The 17882-nt window shown below is 38.2% G+C and overlaps 1 protein-coding gene across 7 annotated transcripts in view; it reads right to left on the bottom strand.

The window, feature by feature from the left end:
* Positions 1-17882, bottom strand: part of TPP2 (tripeptidyl peptidase 2) — a 75762-nt gene that overhangs the window by 5081 nt on the left and 52799 nt on the right. Inside the window, exons 22-28 of one of the 7 annotated variants that reach the window (XR_011428080.1) lie at positions 16716-16960; positions 16378-16456; positions 14186-14224; positions 13650-13754; positions 8509-8660; positions 5870-5966; positions 4334-4475 (exon numbers count right to left, since the gene is read on the bottom strand). Coding sequence is in view for 2 of the 7 variants with exons in the window: in XM_023621801.2 (XP_023477569.2) it covers positions 4345-4475; positions 5870-5966; positions 8509-8660; positions 14186-14224; positions 16378-16456; positions 16716-16960 (743 nt within the window). In the remaining 5 variants the exon portion in view is untranslated. Of the gene's footprint in view, positions 1-3935; positions 4049-4169; positions 4476-5869; positions 5967-8508; positions 8661-13649; positions 13755-14185; positions 14225-16377; positions 16457-16715; positions 16961-17882 lie in introns of those variants that run through there. The other 6 variants (XR_011428079.1, XR_002801098.2, XM_023621801.2 and 3 more) reach the window with 6 other exon arrangements.

Raw genomic sequence — 17882 nt, 5'->3', positions numbered from 1 at the left:
CTTATTAATAAACAGCAAATGAGCCACAATATTACACATACATTAAATGAGTTAGGATGGTGGTATCCAGTTAAAACAGAATACTATAAGCAATAGAACTAAAAGATTATTTAGTTCTAAATTCTGTCAGTTACATAACTCTTCATCAGAACAATATCTTTTAAGTGTTTAAATTTCTTACAAATAGCAATTATTACATATTTGTCTATGCGTATGTACAGATGCACCAAAGTTCTTTTAGTCAATAACTTTCCTGTATAAAGAGAGCAAATATAACACATACTCTGAATATGCCAGCAACTGTTCTAGCCTTTTAACATATTAACTCAAGTAGAGTCAAAACAATTTTACGAGTAAGGCACTATTTGGCAAAGGAGGAAGCTGAGGCACAAAAAGATCCAGCGATTTGTTCAGGATCCTGCAGTTAGGAAGTGGCAGATCCAGGATTCTCAGCTTGCCAGCCTGGCTGTGCACCCGGTGCTCTCACTCACTAGCGTAGACTGCCTTGCTCCAGGGCAGGCATCTTTGTTTTCTTCTGATGCATTCCAAGTGCCCAGAACAATGCCTGGCACAGACGACACTCAATAAATCACCGTTGAATGAAATATAATAACCTATGCCCCAGGGGAGCGTAGACTAACAGTGTTAGTCTCTAGAATGCTTGCTTATTTGAGGTATTTTCTCCGACTCCTGTTGGATATGTGTGAAGACAATGAGGATTACAAGTGTTGAGAAAATGACCCTAAGGCACTCAGATATGGGAGGGACAAACCGTCCAAAAGTTAAGAAGAATTCTGAAGGACCCAGCGTGAAATGAACAACATATGAAATCTGCTGGGACTATAAAATCAACAATAACTAGTATGAAAGATAATTAACAAAACGAGGGGGGAAAAAACCCCAAACCACCCAACAAGGTGTTACAAGTGACAACTTAAAACAAGTTGCAACGACTTGTTACAACCCAACAACAAAGCTATCGACCGTAATACATTTGTGATGTAGATGAAATTATGGCTAAAGGATGCCTAAGAGTACATCAGCAAAGAATTTCAAAGCTTAAAAGAAGCAACTTTTATCTCTTCTAGTAGAAATGTGTCTAGGGGCTTCCTGGTTACTTTGGACTTCAGAAAAAATGGATTTACAGGTTTGGGGCATCTGTACAGCTTCTCATTTACTGAGCGCTCCCCTGCTCCCCATTTTGGGGAGGGGGGGCGGCAGCTGAGATGTCTTAGCAGTACTTCATCTATGCTTTACAGCAACCCTAGGAGTTAGGCACAAGCACTGACCCCATTTTGTGAGGGAGAATGGGGGCCCTGGAACAGAACTGGATTGGCCAAGCAGGTTTGGCCAGTTTCATCACCCCCGGCAGTCCTGCCTGACTGGACCTAGCTGCGCAGAGAAGGGCTGCATGGATGCAGAATTCAGAAGGCAAGCTGGGGGGGACACAGGTGTGTTGTACTTGCCAGTCCTAGGTCACATTACCTGTAAGATCTCTTTCTATTTTAGCACTCTCTGATTCAATAACCTAAATTCCACATATCCGGACTATTTCTTTCCTATCCTTTTCTAACTTACAACTCATCTGCTCATATTTAATACCTACGAATCCATGAAGCTTTCTCCACCCAAAAGAAAGTCAGCTCTCCTTCCCATAGGCTTTCGAAATTTAAAATTCAATTCATTACATCTCTTAATCACCTCCTATCTTGCAATTTCATCTTTTGTATTAGAGCATATGCTTTCTAAGAGTAGAGAGTGTCTTGTTCATTTTTTTAACATGTTTATGTGTTTGCTCACTGAACATCTCCGAATCAGATCTAGGTAGGCACCAATCAAGGGGGTAACAGCTATATTTTAGGAAGCAACTTGAATCATATATAATGGCCTAAATGGGTAAACTGCAGCTTAAATTTAACTAAAACTTAATTATTAGATGCCCTACAAAAAAGTTAATATTTTTAAGATGACAAAATGGCTATCTTACAACTTTTGACATGAGTGATTTAAGTGAAAGCAGTTTTGCACGGAGATGAGAAGTGAACGCCTAAACTGCAGCTACCTGCCAGCAGATACACCTACAAGGAAAACAGACGACTCCTGCGAGCCTCTAAGGCCTGCACAGGCTCCTCTGCTCTACGCAGCCGCCTGAGCCCACTTCGGTCTGCTCCAAGGCCTGGGGCAAACACTGTAACTACAAGGGGGGACAAACTGACCCCATGTTGCCAAAAACTTAACCTATCTTCACTTTTAGCATTTTTACAATGCTTTATGGCTCCTTTCTAGTTTTATCCCAGTATTATCTGAAACTCTTTACAGCTATAATCTTAAAGCCAAGACCCTATTTTATTATGTTTTTTGATAGCCGCGAGAATCAGTGTCTGAGATGAAAAAGTGAGAAAAAAGACTAATACGTGTGAAAACACAACTGATCTTGTACTTTGGGCTCACCTGAACCTAGAATTAAGAGTTTTCTCTACGGATGGTAAAATTTAGAAAAGACAGGCCAAAATATCAGCAGGGATAAACTGACCTTAATATTTAATGAAATTTCAAAATGAGTCACACGAGTTATTTCATATATACCTGAATTTGAGGAACCCACATTATTTCCACAAACTGTAAGACATAACAGATGCCAGAAGCACAGGGCACAGCTAATGGCAGATGCTGCCACACGGTCAAGGATGATGGAATGGGCCATTGTTTTTGGCAATTAGGTTATCAACAGTGATCAAGGCCAGATTCCTCTTGTAACAGGATTAGCATCACCTGGTATTAAGGAAGTAGAAGGGCAGTGTAGACTACTCCCGCAACAAGCCCGGGGCCTCAGGAGACAGGAGGTGTTTGAATATGACCACAGGCTGAGGTGAGGATGCCTGAAAGGAGCGACTGGTCAGTGGAGTGCAGTTATGAAGGAAACGCAGGGGAGAAGACGCAGTGTTGGGACAGAAAGCTCAGCCTTGGAGAAGGGCATCGCCTCACCCCTGCACAGGAAGGAAAGCAATGACCAGGGGAACAGGCAAAGTGGAGCTGATGCTCTACTTTTTTCTGTGAGAAAAAAATGAGGCATGCTACTCTTCTCAAGATGGGATAAAAATGTAAGGAGTTTCTTATCAAGAAACGAAAGGGCATAGCTTGACAGACCCTGCTTGAATCCTGGCTTTCCCACTTCCTGGCATGTCACCTTAGGCAAGTCATTTAACCTCTCTGAGCTTCAGTTTCCTCTTCTATAAACATGGGATAAAAAGGTCTCCACTTCGCCTGTTATCTAGAAGATTAAATTTAAATGAAACAGTTTTGAAAATGCCCCAAATAATTCCTTGCACATAATATGCACTTCATAAATGGTGGCTATACTTTCCTCTATTACTATTATTAACAACAAAATAGCAATGTTTCACACTGTGGAAAGTGCAAAAGGGTGGTGATAAAAGCCAATAGCTATTCTGAATAAACAGGTTGAAAATTCCTGCTTGTACGATTCCTAAGACCTATAATTTAATACTGATACTGTATAAACAATGTAATGCCAAGCGTTCTAGCAGTTTAGAATCAAGTATTTTCTATAGCAAAAATACTCTGACTGAAGCAGATGGGATCTTTAAGGGAAATTACAGTACTTTCAGGCAGCCTGAACAGTTTTGGTTTATTAATTATAACAACTATAAGAGAATATTTCTACCCTTGTAAGTTAATGACCCCCCTTGGGTGAAAATAAATGCAAGCGACAGAGTAAAAGCTGATACTGGGAGAGTCAGCATGAGATGAGGGGAGAGCACATGGGATGGCCGGACCAATACACCAGCATGTGGAAACCACTCTCTCACGTGGAGGGAACCATGAGGTACTGGCTGAGGTGAACATAAGCGCCCCTCCCCTTCTCCTCAAGTAGTACTGCAAAGCCAGTTCCAGAAAACTGAAGTTGCCAGATAATGGTTTTAATTTAATTTTATTTCTCAGGCATTACAAACTGAACTTGGGTTTTTTCATGCCATTGGCCAATAAATGGCTTAAAAACTAATTTTACAGGGTATAACGTGTTTGCCTTCTCCATACATACAGTTCACACAAACCCCTAAGTGGCTGGACTGCTTGATCACAGCTACTGAAATCTCTCCATGACTGTAGCACCTGATGGTAGAGAAGGCAAACCACTTTTCTTTTGCTCAATCTTAAACAAAGGAAGAAAATTATTACAAAATATCTAAGGATGGAATATGCAAATATCAATAATTCCAATTATAAGGATATAACAAATACCAGAAAAGAAGAATATTCTTAGTAATTTAAAAAAGTAACTAAGAAATGAGATGCAAGAAAGATTATTTACTGGTTAGGTACTTTTTTATAGTAGCTGCATCGGGCCTAGGGTCAGTCTTCATTGCAATATAAATGGCTAGGGCCGTCTGATCTATATGAGAAATAACAGCATTTGCGGCTTCAACAATTTCATTAAGTCTTTTCATTCGTTCCTGGGGAGGAAAAAAGGAAGAAATAAGAAAAAAATGATGTATCCATGAGTACACTGAAGCAGTTTCCTTTCTGTTGTCTCAACCATGAGAGTTACAAGTCCAGTGTGAGGGACCATGTATTTACTTGCAGCCCAGGGGCTCTGCGCTGTCTCATAGTGGGATATTTTAACTGTCAGCGTCTCTAGAAAACCTGAGCTCAGATGGGAAAACACCTAATTTACATTCCCCACTGTGGTGTTAAATAGTGAGAGTAAGCAAGATACAAAGTTCATAAAAATATAATAAGGTGTTTTCTACAAAGGCACCTCCTTTTCTGAATATCTTAAGAAAACATTTTAGAAACGTGATTGGCTCCAATCCCACATCACATGAAAACAGAAGTAAAGAAAGCACTAGCTGATGAAACAAATTCTTTCTAATTTATAATTAAAAATGAAAAGATGAGGGGCTGGCCCCACAGTGTAGTGGTTAAGTTCAGCACCAACTGCCTCAGCAGCACTGGTTCGTGGGTTCAGATCCCAGATGCAGACCTACACCACTCGTCAGCCATGCTGTGGTGGCAATCCACACATAAAGTGGAGGAAGACCACCGGCACAGATGTTAGCTCAGGGTTACTCTTCCTCGAGCAAAAAAAAAAAAAAAAGAAAAAAGAGGAAGATTGGCAACAGATGTCAGCCCAGGGCTAATCTTTCCCAGCAAAAAAACAAAACAAAACAACCAAAAAAACCCAAGAAGGTAAGAGTAAATAAGAATATACTCAACAGAGTCCAACTATGATTACCATGGTGTTCTCAGCAATTTGCTTCTCTCTTGTTAAAGTTTAGATAATTTCTAGTTCTAGTTCAACATCTTTTAGTTAACTCTAAAAGTTTTAACTGATTGTTAAGTTTTACTTGATTATGGTAAGTTTTAACTGATTATGGCTAACATTTTCCTACTGCCATGATTACTAATGAGAGCTGGTCCCTGGTAAGAGACACTCTGGAACTAGGGCTCATTCTTAAAAATGAGAATCATTAACAAGGTTAATGCAAAGTAGGGGTTCTTCTGTTACTGAAGGCATTTATATTTGCAACTGGCCAGAACCACTGCCTTTGGTTCCTTGCTCTTCAGGTTATGGTCAGAAAAGCAATGCTTAGGGTCCTCTTATCTACTCCTCCTCCTACTGACCAAAAATGTGAGCAAGACGCCTAAACTGAATTCATAGTAATGGCTAATTTCTGTAGTTAGCTTAATGAAAATAGTTTAACAGAACATTCAATTTGAGGAAACATGCTTTCAGTCAGGCCACAACAGAAGACAAATATAAGGTTGCACTCTTATTCAAAATATAAACCTTATCTAATATTAGAAACAAAATAGGATACTCAAATAAAAAATGAACACATCCAACCTTTTCAGCATCCAACTGATGAAGTCGAGCAACATATAGAGGAAGATAATTAGGATACGTTTCTTTCAATTCATTATAAATGTCACTAGAATCCAGCCTATGTATATAAGAGAGAAACATTCATTATTCCATTTCTTTTAGAAAGAAAACAATTTGTCTTTTCTATTATTTAACATTGTTTTGAAGTTCCAGTCAATAATATAAAGCATCAACACGAAATATAATTATTGACAAAGATTATCATTATTTTCAGGTAACATAAATATACTTACCTAGAAAACCAAAAAAATCAAACTGAAAATTATTTCAATTAAGAGTTCAATAAGATAGTCAGATAAAAACAAGCATCAATAGCTTTCCTATGTACCACCTATGACTAGATCTATAAAAAGGAGGAAGGAAACATTCACAAATAGCAAGACAGATTAAAAGAATTAGAAACGCCTAAGAGATCTATAAGAAGAAAAATTTAAACTTTCCTGAAAAATCTGAAGTTTTGAATGAATGAAGAGAGATTCCATGTTCCCAGGTGGAAAGCTGAATAAAACTATATTCATTCTTCCTGACGATACAGAGGAGTGCAGACTACAGCCTGAGGTCTTCCTGGCTTGCCCCGCCTGGCACGAAACCACTGCTTCCCAGGCCGAGTGGGGATGACCAGGCCTCAGTGTTCTCGGCAGCGCCACACCCAAGACACTCCCTCCAGTTCACAAGTAGGGGCTGAGCAGAAGGAGGAAGCCCCATCCCTCGAGTAAATCACCCAGAACTTAGCCTCAGCAACAGCAGCGGGGCTGGAGGAGCCCTGCTGACATCCTGCTCCTCCAGGGAGAAAGGGCTGCGGGCAAAGGGAGCCCCATGCTCGCAGCTGCAAGCAGCCTGGAGTAAGGCCTCTGCTTCACTGAGCTGCGAGTGTGCAAAGAGGGAATGGTCTGGGCTCAAATGCCACAGATTCTCACTTTTCTTACTGAATTTTTGTAGATACTCTTGAACAGATGTTTCTTCATTTGCTGTATGCTCTTAGGATCATTTCCAGAGGTTTTAGAAGGTTGTTTTTAAAAAAGAATTCTCACTAGTTTTCTGGGGAGTGGGTTCATGGCACTCTTCATACTGTCGTGTCAGAAGTCAATCTTTGCCATTTCATTTGGAAGGATTCTGTATTTTCCACTGTTTATAACACTCTACCATCAGCCAGACAAAGACTCTGACTTCTGGGGCAGATACGACCTAGTTTTAAGTGGAAAGGTGGGTTTGAATGTGGATGACATTATAACAGTTTAATCCTTGGGAATTACTTTCACAATAAGATGACGTGTTCTCTGTGAGACCTCATGACTGCAAGGATGCAGAGAGATTCAGCTAATGAGGACTTACAGAAAATCAGTGGCCAAAGAAATACTGCATAACACAAATGGATAAAGCAATTGATTTGACTACACAGAATAAGCTCAAAGTCAAAGAATAACTGGGGGAAAATATCTGCGACAATACCTTTTATGTTGAAAAAGTAAAAAGAAAGATCTGATACCCCAATAGAAAAATGGGTAAAGAACATGTTCAACTGACAGAAGCTATACAAAGAAAGAAATAACATTAAAAAAGGTCAAATTTAATAATAAAGAAATGTAATTTAAGACAGCAACAATGGCCTTTTCTTTTTGCGCCTACAGTAGCAAGGCTTTATTTTTAATTATTTGGCTCATTGCTGGCAAAGGTACAGGGAGCGAAACAGGCTCCCTCATACTCTACTGGGTGGAGTATAAATGGCTATATTCACTCTAGAAAGGAATTTGGCAAACCTATCAAGATAGCTTTTAAAAATTAATATTTCTGATTCAATAATTCTACTTTTAAGATGCCGTCTGATGGAAATTAAGAAAAAAAACTTATATGTATAAAAATGTCCATTACAGCATTATAGAGAAAAGCTATCAACGTATGTGCCAAATAGAGTACAATCACGCATTGCTCAACGACAGTGATACGTTCTGAGAAATGCGTCATTAGGCGATGTCATCATTGTGTGCACATCAGAGTGTACTCATACAAACCTAGATGGTGTAGCCTACTACACACCTAGGCTGTATGGTACTAATCTCATGGGACCACCGTTAGTATATGTGGTCCGTCCTTGACTGAAATATCATTATGAGACACATGACTGAATTTAAATAGGTTCTATTTCAGCCACAGGACCATATACTGCATAGTCCTTAAAAATGGCATTTTAAAGGACTATTAAATGACATAGGAAATGCTCATAATCAAACAGTAATTGGCAAACTGGGACATAACATCATTCACACTGCTACACGTACAAATACAGAGACATAACAACAGGACAAATGATTATATTTGGGAAGTGGGCAAAAAGTGATTTTTATTTTCTTCTTTATGCCTTCCAATAAAATCCTCTTCCAAGAGAAAATCAGAAAACGTAATTAAAATAATATTTAAAAAATCCTTCTCACAAAAAGGAATTAAAAATAAATATAATTATAAGAAGATGTAAAAGCACCTGTAACCCTCGCATCTGCTGTGAACATTTGTGAATACAGCCTATGGACACACACACAATACTGTGGTAATTGGGAATAGAAAAGTAAACATGTAGAGGTTTAAAATCCATCAAAAAAGCTTACTTTGTCATCCATTGAATTTTAAGATCTCGTAATGCTTCAGTAAACTCTTCTTTTAAATCTTTATCTTTTTCTGAATCTTTTTCTTTATCTTTACTGCCATTCTTACTCTTTGTTGGTGGAGATATTAGGTAGTAATGAACAGGGATTACATCCTGTGAAGGTGGAGAGACAGTCTCAGATTCACATGCTTAATTTTATGTATTTTAAAATCATCTTCAACAGCTGAGCATCACATAACACGGGCTGCACCTGAGTTGGGCTACTTCGTATTCCAGATTCTAAGGGCCACAATACATCAAAAATCCCGATCTGTGATCAACTAATTTTCCCCCAAACTTTAAAGTACCGATGTTTCTAGTATCTCCTTTAAAATAAAGGAGATAAGAACAAACTTTTCTCCATTTGAGTGTATTTAGTATTCTTAGTTTTACTTGACAGACTAGTTACTAAAGTATATTGATCTTTCACATTTTATAGCTGAGAAGTGGAGGAAATAAGAATTTAAAAAATCCTCTTCTCAGTAATTTAAAGAAAAATTTCTTTATTCAATCCACAGGACTTACGGAGCCCCTGCCATGCGCCGGGTAACGCTCTAAGAGATGAGGAACAAAGCAGACTTTCCTGCCCTCTGGGAACATATGTTCCAGGGGCGGAAGACAGACAACACATAAGTAAAGAAATATTTTCAGATAACAACACACGATAAGAAGAAAATAAAACAGACTAAAGGAGGAGAGAGTGACTATTGGGTCGGGTGGGGAAGACAAAGTGGTTATGGAATGCTGCTTTAAAGGAACCCAGATGACCTAGATGAATGAGGCTCAATGAGAAGAGGGAGTGTACGAAGGCAGAAGACGAGCACGTGCGAACACCCGCAAGCACAGCTGTGTGCAGAGCGAGGGGGCAGCAAGCACAGTAAGCAGGGCTGAGAGACAGCGGTGAAAGAACGTCGAGTCGATTCTCTGCCCCACAGGAAGCCTCCCAGAAGAGTTGCACGTGAGGCAGTGACAGGATTAAAGACATTTGCTTTCTGTTTCATGACTCTGGATCCTGTATGGCTAAAAACTTTGGTTTGTTTTTAACAACTCCGGATACTATCTGGAGAATGGATGATAGAGGACAAAAGTAGAAAAGGAGGAAGACAGGTAGGAAGAAACCTGGGTGTCCCAGCACCGCATGGGACTAAAGAACAGGCTGCAGAAAAGGAAGGAAACAAGTGAATTTCCTTCTGAATTCTGTGAAGGCAGAACCAACAGTGTTTGCAGATGGTGTTTAAAAGGAAGGGATGAGTAAGACCAGGCATGGATGGGAGACGGGAAAGAGTAAGCCCAGGACTTGGTCCAAAGCATCCTACTATCTAGATGCTCTGTGAGGGAGAGACAAACCAGAGAGAATCGCAGGTCATGGCGGCCCTGAGGGAAGGCCAGCGTGAAGAGAGAGGGAGTGACTGACTGACCACTGTAGCTCAGAGGTGGTGGCAGACGGGAGAAGGAAACAAGTGTAAAACGTGGCAGCAGTGGCTGCTGATCAGCATGACCAGAGCAGTTTCACTGGACAGTCGGGGGGGAAAAGGCTAAGAAAGAGATGAAGAGAGAACGGGAAGTAAACAAGTACAGATAGTTCTTTTGAGAAATTTTGCTTTGATGAGAGCAGATAAGTGTGTAATTTATATCTAATTACATCTATTTCTAGCTACTTGATTGCAGCATGTAAGTCTTTACCTATGAAAAGTAATGCATTATTTGGGAAATGAAATCATATGTTATACTTGCTAGATTCATTTTTGGCACAATAACTAGGTTCCTTTAATCAAATCATTATTTATTAAGTCAATTTTTCAAAAATTTTTCTTTTTGAGGAAGATTAGCCCTGAGCTAACTACTGCCAATCCTCCTCTTTTTGCTGAGGAAGACTGGCCCTGAGCTAACATCTTTGCCCATCTTCCTCTACTTTATACATGGGATGCCTACCACAGCATGGCTTGATGAGCAGTGCCATGTCCCCACCCGGGATCCAAACTGGTAAACCCCGGGCCACCAAGAAGTGGAACGTGCAAACTTAACCGCTGCGCCACCGGGCCGGCCCCTGGTTTACATTTTTAATGCTGCTCAGTTAAAACCTTATGTTTGTTTTAACTAACAAAGTCTCTAAAATCAGAACAAACTGTTACCAAAAAGACTTTTACTGCCTAACCATAGTAATTTCAGAAAATTTACACAGGTTGAGTCAAAAATAGTATTGCAAGCCCCCAGCTTCCCCAAAATAGGATTTTCAGGTGTAAATACTATACAAGTACACCCATTTTCACAATTCAACTTCATATGGGGTATAATTAAAATAGTAAGTAGAAGGAACTACTGTCGTAGTGGTTTTAATAGTATTCCAACAGAAAACAATAAGTATTTCAATATGACTCATTTAAGGCACAGAAAACCACTAATGTGAAACAACCACACAAATCACTTTTTAGCCATTTCAGTGCCACTCTCTCTCAGGTCAGAGAGCCAGTGCCTGCCAGCAAAGGTGTTCTGTGAAGTGTGAGACGGGTAAAGGAAAAGGTACCGAGCTTGGGCTCACTCCCTCCCGACCCTGCCACCCACCCTCCTCCCCTTCTTGAGGTTCACTCTCCTGGGTGGGTACTGCCCTGGGCAAAGCCAAGTTAAAGTGTCTGCAAAATCTGACTTGATAATTTGCCAAGTTCTTCGGGAAACAGACTGCTTCAGTGTCATCTGTATAAGCACAGACAACATACCTAAGAATGAAAGGTATAAATGGCCTCCAACACTTACTCTCTGTTAATACAGTTCTATTCTCCTTGCAATCACACTTCTTTACTGGCCAGTACACTAGAATGTGAATGATACCTGCCCGGATGAGGAACCTTGGCAGTTCACACACATTCTCCCCTAACATGAGCCTTCTTTAGTTCCGTCCTCCTCACTCAACTAGGGAGGTGGATGACACTGACACTTCAGGGTGGGAAACCTCTGTGTGCAAGGCAATTCCTTCTCTGAAGCTCAGAGGTAAGGCATTTGCTATTATGTTTTAATACTAAAGAGAGAAAATAGAATTTAACTTAAAATGAGCAATCTATTAAACTTAATTTATGATTAACAATTAACTTTAACTAAGATCTATAAATAGAAAGAAACCCTGTAAAAGAGCAAACACAAACTATTACTAAAAGCACAAAAGAGACAAAGTTTATGATGAGTGACCTTAGGGAAAAAAACCAAGGTTTTGTAATCAGCATTTTATATATTAAATATATCAAATTAGCAATTATAAATGCTAAATAATCCTATAAAATATTTCCAGACAAGAATTTTTATTACTAAAAATTATGAATGTGGTAGTTTCGGTTACTGATCAAAAAAAAAAATGGAGTTATTTTAAATTTGCCTTATCATGGTCATCTGTTCTTTTTGTCAATAAGTGTTTTTACAACTCACTTCTCAAGGGCTTAGCATACAGTCAGTTTAATAGAAATGACTTTGTACCATTAAATCTTCAGAAATCTTGATTACGATTTAAAAAAATAGTCAAGGAGACTCTTTATAGCAGAAGTGCTAAAACCCTCTACAGTAGATACTTAGCAGGAAGTTTTGTTTTTCCTTTTTTTACAGATTATTCTAGTTATTCATAGAGTATTTCAACAGTGTGTGAACTGAACAATGTTATATTAGAAAGTCAAACTGATCTGCCAAACCCATAACTATTCTTTGGGCAAGATAACACAACACTTTTGACATTTTGGTTCAATACCTCTACACAAATGAAAATAGCTATTTTAGGGATTAATATCTAATTTGAATGCTGTTTATGATCTGTTAAAAGTAACTTTCATATACAATGAGCTTAAGAAAAGGTAATACACACATTTTCAAATAAAAAGTCACTGAAATCCAGAGAACAAATCCATCAAGGATTACGCACAAAAAGCAAGCTGTTATTTTGTTCAGACAATAAAGTTTATACATATATAATTTTTTTTTGGTAATGTGACTATAAAACTATAATAATGATTATTTTTAAAACAAGAGCATCATGTGTACTTGCACTGAAGGCAGGGACAAGTGGGAAGAGGTAACTCTAGCTGCCAGGCTCTTTACACACAGCTTGACTAACCATCAAGCAATAATAACCGTGCCGTTAATTTGATAGTTTTCTATCTCACACGACCTAGTCCAAACAAAATCCACCAAAACTCCCAAAAGATCAACCAAAATATACACTAGGAAGAAAAAAACTGGCTATGTCTTTATGATATGCACCTTCTACATTTCTTTTTTTTTTGAGGAAGATTAGCCCTGAGCTAATATCTGTGCCCAGCTTCCTCTACTTTATATGTGGGACACCTGTCACAGCATGGCTGGATAAGTGGTGCATATGTCCGCACTCAGGACCCAAACCGGCAAACCCTGAAGCAGAGCAGGTGACCCTAACCACTATGCAACCGGGCTGGCCCCAGGCGCCTTCTACTTTTAATGGGCTCCTAGACTACCTTTTCCTCATTCTCTAAAGCAGCAGCTTTCAAGCTGTTTTCACTATGACCCAAAGATAAACAATCTACACATAAAATGAAATCATAGTTTTATGAGTCTGATGAATTCAAATTTCCTATTTTATTGTTTCCATTTTACTGCTGGTTATGTTTCAGTAGGTGAATTTACCTGGCCCCTAAATGGGTCAAAATGCTCAGATGAGAAACACTGCTCTACAGAGAAGCAGATATGCCTTCATCTGGAAATGTGATTCCTAGTGGGGTATTTGGTTTGAACAAAGTGTTTACCATTACATAGAAATACTGACATTTCAGAAGCTTTTATTTAATAAGGAATTTACCTATTATAAAATGGTGATCCTCAGTTTTACACCAGAATGAATTAAGAAATAGAGTTACCTTTTGATTATACCTTAAGATATTAATCCTCCCACTGCAGTGCTTCCTGCTCGAATGCAAGAAATCACTAAGATGCTCAACGACCTCAGTAGGTCTTCCCCAGAGACCTCATCGAATAATATATCCCTTTCTCTAACGTACACCTGAAGTAGAATTTTTCTGTTTTGAGTTAAATTTGGCTCTAGTAGTCAACTGGAGATTGTCTAATAAAGTGCTGGAAGCCGATCAAATCACTTACTAGTTATGGTCTTAAAATCTGCTTGTGCTCTTAGAGGGTGAGTTTCAGCTTTTAGTCAGCAGTCCTGATTTCCATTCCTACTATGTCCATTGCTCTGTATCTGCCCTTCCAGAATTAAGAAGATGCAAGAGCAGGGAATAAACTTCACTTCAAATACTTTAATAATATCTTATTAATCAAATCATCCAATTAAAGAATGTTTTTAGACTTAACAAAATCACATTCATCTCTCTACAGGATTTTAGATATGCAAAATTTCAAATATTATTACTTAGTATCATATCTGTAGTAAGAAATGAAGAACATTAAAATTTTTTCTATACACATGTAAGCCAGGGGTCTTTCAGCAATTTATGGTATTAAAAAAAACCTTATTAAGAAAGTAGAATGTCAACATTGATAAGCTAAGAGCACTATGCTGCAGAACTTAAAGAAAGGAAACTAAGGGAAAGATTTATAATAGTGACAGAAAAAAAGTTTAACTAATATGCAAATAAGGCTTTACGATATCTTTGTTAAGAACTGACAATCAGTACCTTTTTAAACTTTCCTTGTCGTTTTGCTGCAGACTGCCCCTGGGAGTTAGAACGACATTCTGTAAGAAAACACGCATAATCTACACAGGATGGAGACACCTCCTCTGTCTAAGTTTCTTCCAGGTTACGTTCCAGCTGTGTGTGTCACAGTCCTTAGAGGGGTCAGGTCTATGGTCACAATGGCAGGCTTTTAAAGAAAGCAACATTGCCACTTTCATTTTTTTAAATAAAAATGCACTCAAATATCTTAAATTTATTATTCCTAAGGGCAAATGTTTTTCAACATTTTACTTCAAAAATTTAGTAGAGCAAAAGCCATTAATCATCAAAACAGTTTTAAAAACATTCAGTTTAGCTGATGGTCCAGAGTCTTATTTTCAGGGACATCACAACAATCACACATGCCCATGCATTCACAGAAAAGCACCCTTCAAAGTGACTGTGAAAGTCAGGGAGAGTACAGTGAACAGGAATCTTCCCAACTACCCAAACCACAGGAAATGCAAAACCAGGGAGGTAAGAGGATGTGAACAACGCACCAGGAATCATCATTAACCAGACACCTTTAGGTTTTTGTTCTCTCAAGACAATCTACTCTGGTAAGTAATAACTATAGTTAATCCCACGTGTTTATAATTTAATTTTTTACAACTGCCTCCGAAAGAATGCAGCCAGGAAGTAATAACCATCTCTGAATTTCTAAAAGCATACTTTTAGTAACAATGCTCTTCTGTCATACTCATCACAAGGAAGTGGGCACTTCAAGAGCTATCTGGGTGAGAACCTCATGGCTGAAGCCCCACAGCAGAAGCAGCAGGCTGCCTGGGAAATGAAACCTACAAATAAAGACTACAAGGACTTGTTAAATCAGTGCAGCTATGAATTCCAGTTTCACTAACTAGCGACTCACTTCAAATTATATTAAAGTATATAGAAATAAATAGTATAGACTGAAATGAGACAAGAGATGTCAGGGAACAACTTTTTCCAAACACAAAATTCCAAAGTTATGCTTCTGTGACAGTGAATAAACGACCTTTGCTTCAGTAGTGGCAAGCAATAAGTATACTTGTTTAGATGTATGTGATCTATTCATTCTGATAACAGCATTTACAGATTCTAGCATTAGGTGTTAGACCTACTTAAGTGTCTAAGAACTAAAGCAAAAGAGAAATAACAACTGTAAGAAAGACAACTTTTAAGGAACTGAGCTCAGATTACTTTATGGCAAAAGGTGCTAAGTCTACACAAACACTATTCTCATAAAAAATTTGTAATGAAAACACATGGAAATCCACAACAGGTACTTATAAAACTGTAACATTTATCTCTAAAATGTAACAACCAGAAACAAGTTTTTAACAAAAAGCATAACTGAGACTACAAAATAAAATGCAATGCCAAAAGAAATCTTGTAATTACGTAATTAACACAAAATTCCAACAATGAAAAAGGCCTGTACAAGTGTGAAAAATACTGTTCATTAGTAATAATTATTCTGACTGGTTTTTAGAAGTAACCCAAGAAGATATGATTTATTCCTATATCCGTAATATTACATTGGCTAAAATTCTACAAAACGCTCTAATTTTAAACATTCCATTCACTTAAGATAAGAGGGCTTTGGATGCACACATTTCATAGGAAGTTCACGTATACTAGTCACGCAAGGTAGGACAGATTCAGGGCCGAAGTACTCAGGCTTGGGAAAAAGAATATCAAATATTTAATTAATTTATTTATTTATTCATTCAGGTTTTTTTCCTTCCTTGTGAGGAAGACTGGCCCTACGCTAATGTCTGTTGCCAATCTTCCTCTTTTTGCTTGAGGAAGATTGTTGCTGAGCTAACATTTGTACCAATCTTCATCTATTTTATGTGGGATGCTGCCACAGCATGCATGGTTTGATGAGTCGTGCTAAGTCTGTGCCCAGGATCTGAACCTGCAAACCCTGGGCCAGTGAAGCGGAGTGCACGAACTTAACCATTATGCTACCAGACCTTCCCCCCCAAATATTTAAAAATACAACTGAATATTAATTGATCTTTACCAGTAACTTGGGAAAAAAGTATTAAATTTTTTCCAGGAATAGCTTCCCTTTTACTCAATCTGAAATATGGAATTAATTCCCATCTTTAAAGAAATGGAAATTTTAGAATAGGTAATTTCAGTGTAAAAAACCTAATACTTACAGCTTTCTTTCCAAGTTCAGTCTTTGACAACGTTAAGGATCCTGCAAGGTAGCATCCTGGCCCTGCTCCTTTGGGTATTCTAATAAGAAGATTCAAAAGAGAAAAAAAAGAACAAAAAAAGAAAGTTTCACAAAGATAATGTAGGGGTAAAAACATCAAAACAACTGCATTTAAAGTAATTCCCATAACTAAAATTTCAAAAATCAAGGGAGGATTAATCTCAGTCTCCAATGGTAAATGACAACATACTATAAATTTAGCCTAACATAACGAACTACTAGCATTAAAAGACCAGAGGTATAAGATGGGCATTAAGAGTAATCAACCTTATCACTTACTTATCATCAGGTAAGGAAGTAACAAAGAATGGCTGATTATACTTGGGTGGTAATGTCAAATTACTTGATTTCTTCTTTCCTAGAAGTGCAAGGCTATGATTTTCATGAATATCTAAGCTCAAGGTATTAGACAACCTATGAGACACAATAAATGGAAGATCTTTGAGACGTTCCAAATCACTGATTTGCTCATGACGAATCTGTAGTCGAATTGTATAATCTCCTTTCTCCAGCTTCAGAGAATACTAAAAAAGAAAAGCAACATTTGGGAAAAGTAAAGTTTAGCCAAGTAAATGGAAATTACAGTAAGAGGATAAATAAGAAATAGTGACTACTTACAGAGCACTTACATCGTGTGAGGAACACTGCCAGTTACGGCACATTTATTTACATACACACAGACAGTCCTGACTGCGCAGGTGAGTAAGCAGGAGCAGGGACATCAGGTGAACTGTCCAAGGTCACACACAGAGTAAAGGACGAGGGGGCTGAAGGCAGGTCTGACTCCCAAGCCCTCATTCTTTCCACAAAAGGTCACTAAAAAATCAGGGTCTGCTCAAGACTGATAAAAGCAGTAATTTTCTAGTCCATAGATCTTCAGAAACGTATAAACCACCACCAAAAATCAGCAAAATTTAGGCGCTAAATATAAAGTCAAGACAAATATACACACGTGTGTGTATACATGTGACTGCTAATCTTTATATTGTAACTGAAATGCCACACTTCTTCATGGCAGACAGGAAAAATAGGGAGCCAAGAGCGATGGAGGAGTATAAATCCACTAAGCTTCATCTCGATGATTCTGCAGCAGCAGTTTCTTCTGGGGAGATTTTAAATGCTAAATTTTAGAAGATTTTAGCGATCACTGCAAAAATCCAGTCTGTACTGAGGAGATGTGACTGGGGCTTGCTTTGACAAAGGAAAAAAGGGAAATCATACCTTGAATGACTAATTGAAAAAAACCTGTATAAATTATTTTTATTATTTAGCATAAAATTATAAATGTTATAGGAAACACCTCATATTTCTTTGTAACAATATTTCAATTAGAGATAAAATTTCTATAAATTACAATTAAAAGATTTTTCTTTTGGGGCTGGCCCCATGGCCAAGTGGTTAAGTTTGTCCGCTCTGCTTTGGTGGCCCAGGGTTTCGCCAGTTTGG

This window comes from Equus caballus, chromosome 17 (genome assembly GCF_041296265.1).
Source record: "Equus caballus isolate H_3958 breed thoroughbred chromosome 17, TB-T2T, whole genome shotgun sequence".
NCBI lineage: Eukaryota > Metazoa > Chordata > Mammalia > Perissodactyla > Equidae > Equus > Equus caballus.
The sequence above is the reverse complement of the archived record's forward strand: the minus strand, read 5'-3'. Positions and strand labels throughout refer to the sequence as shown.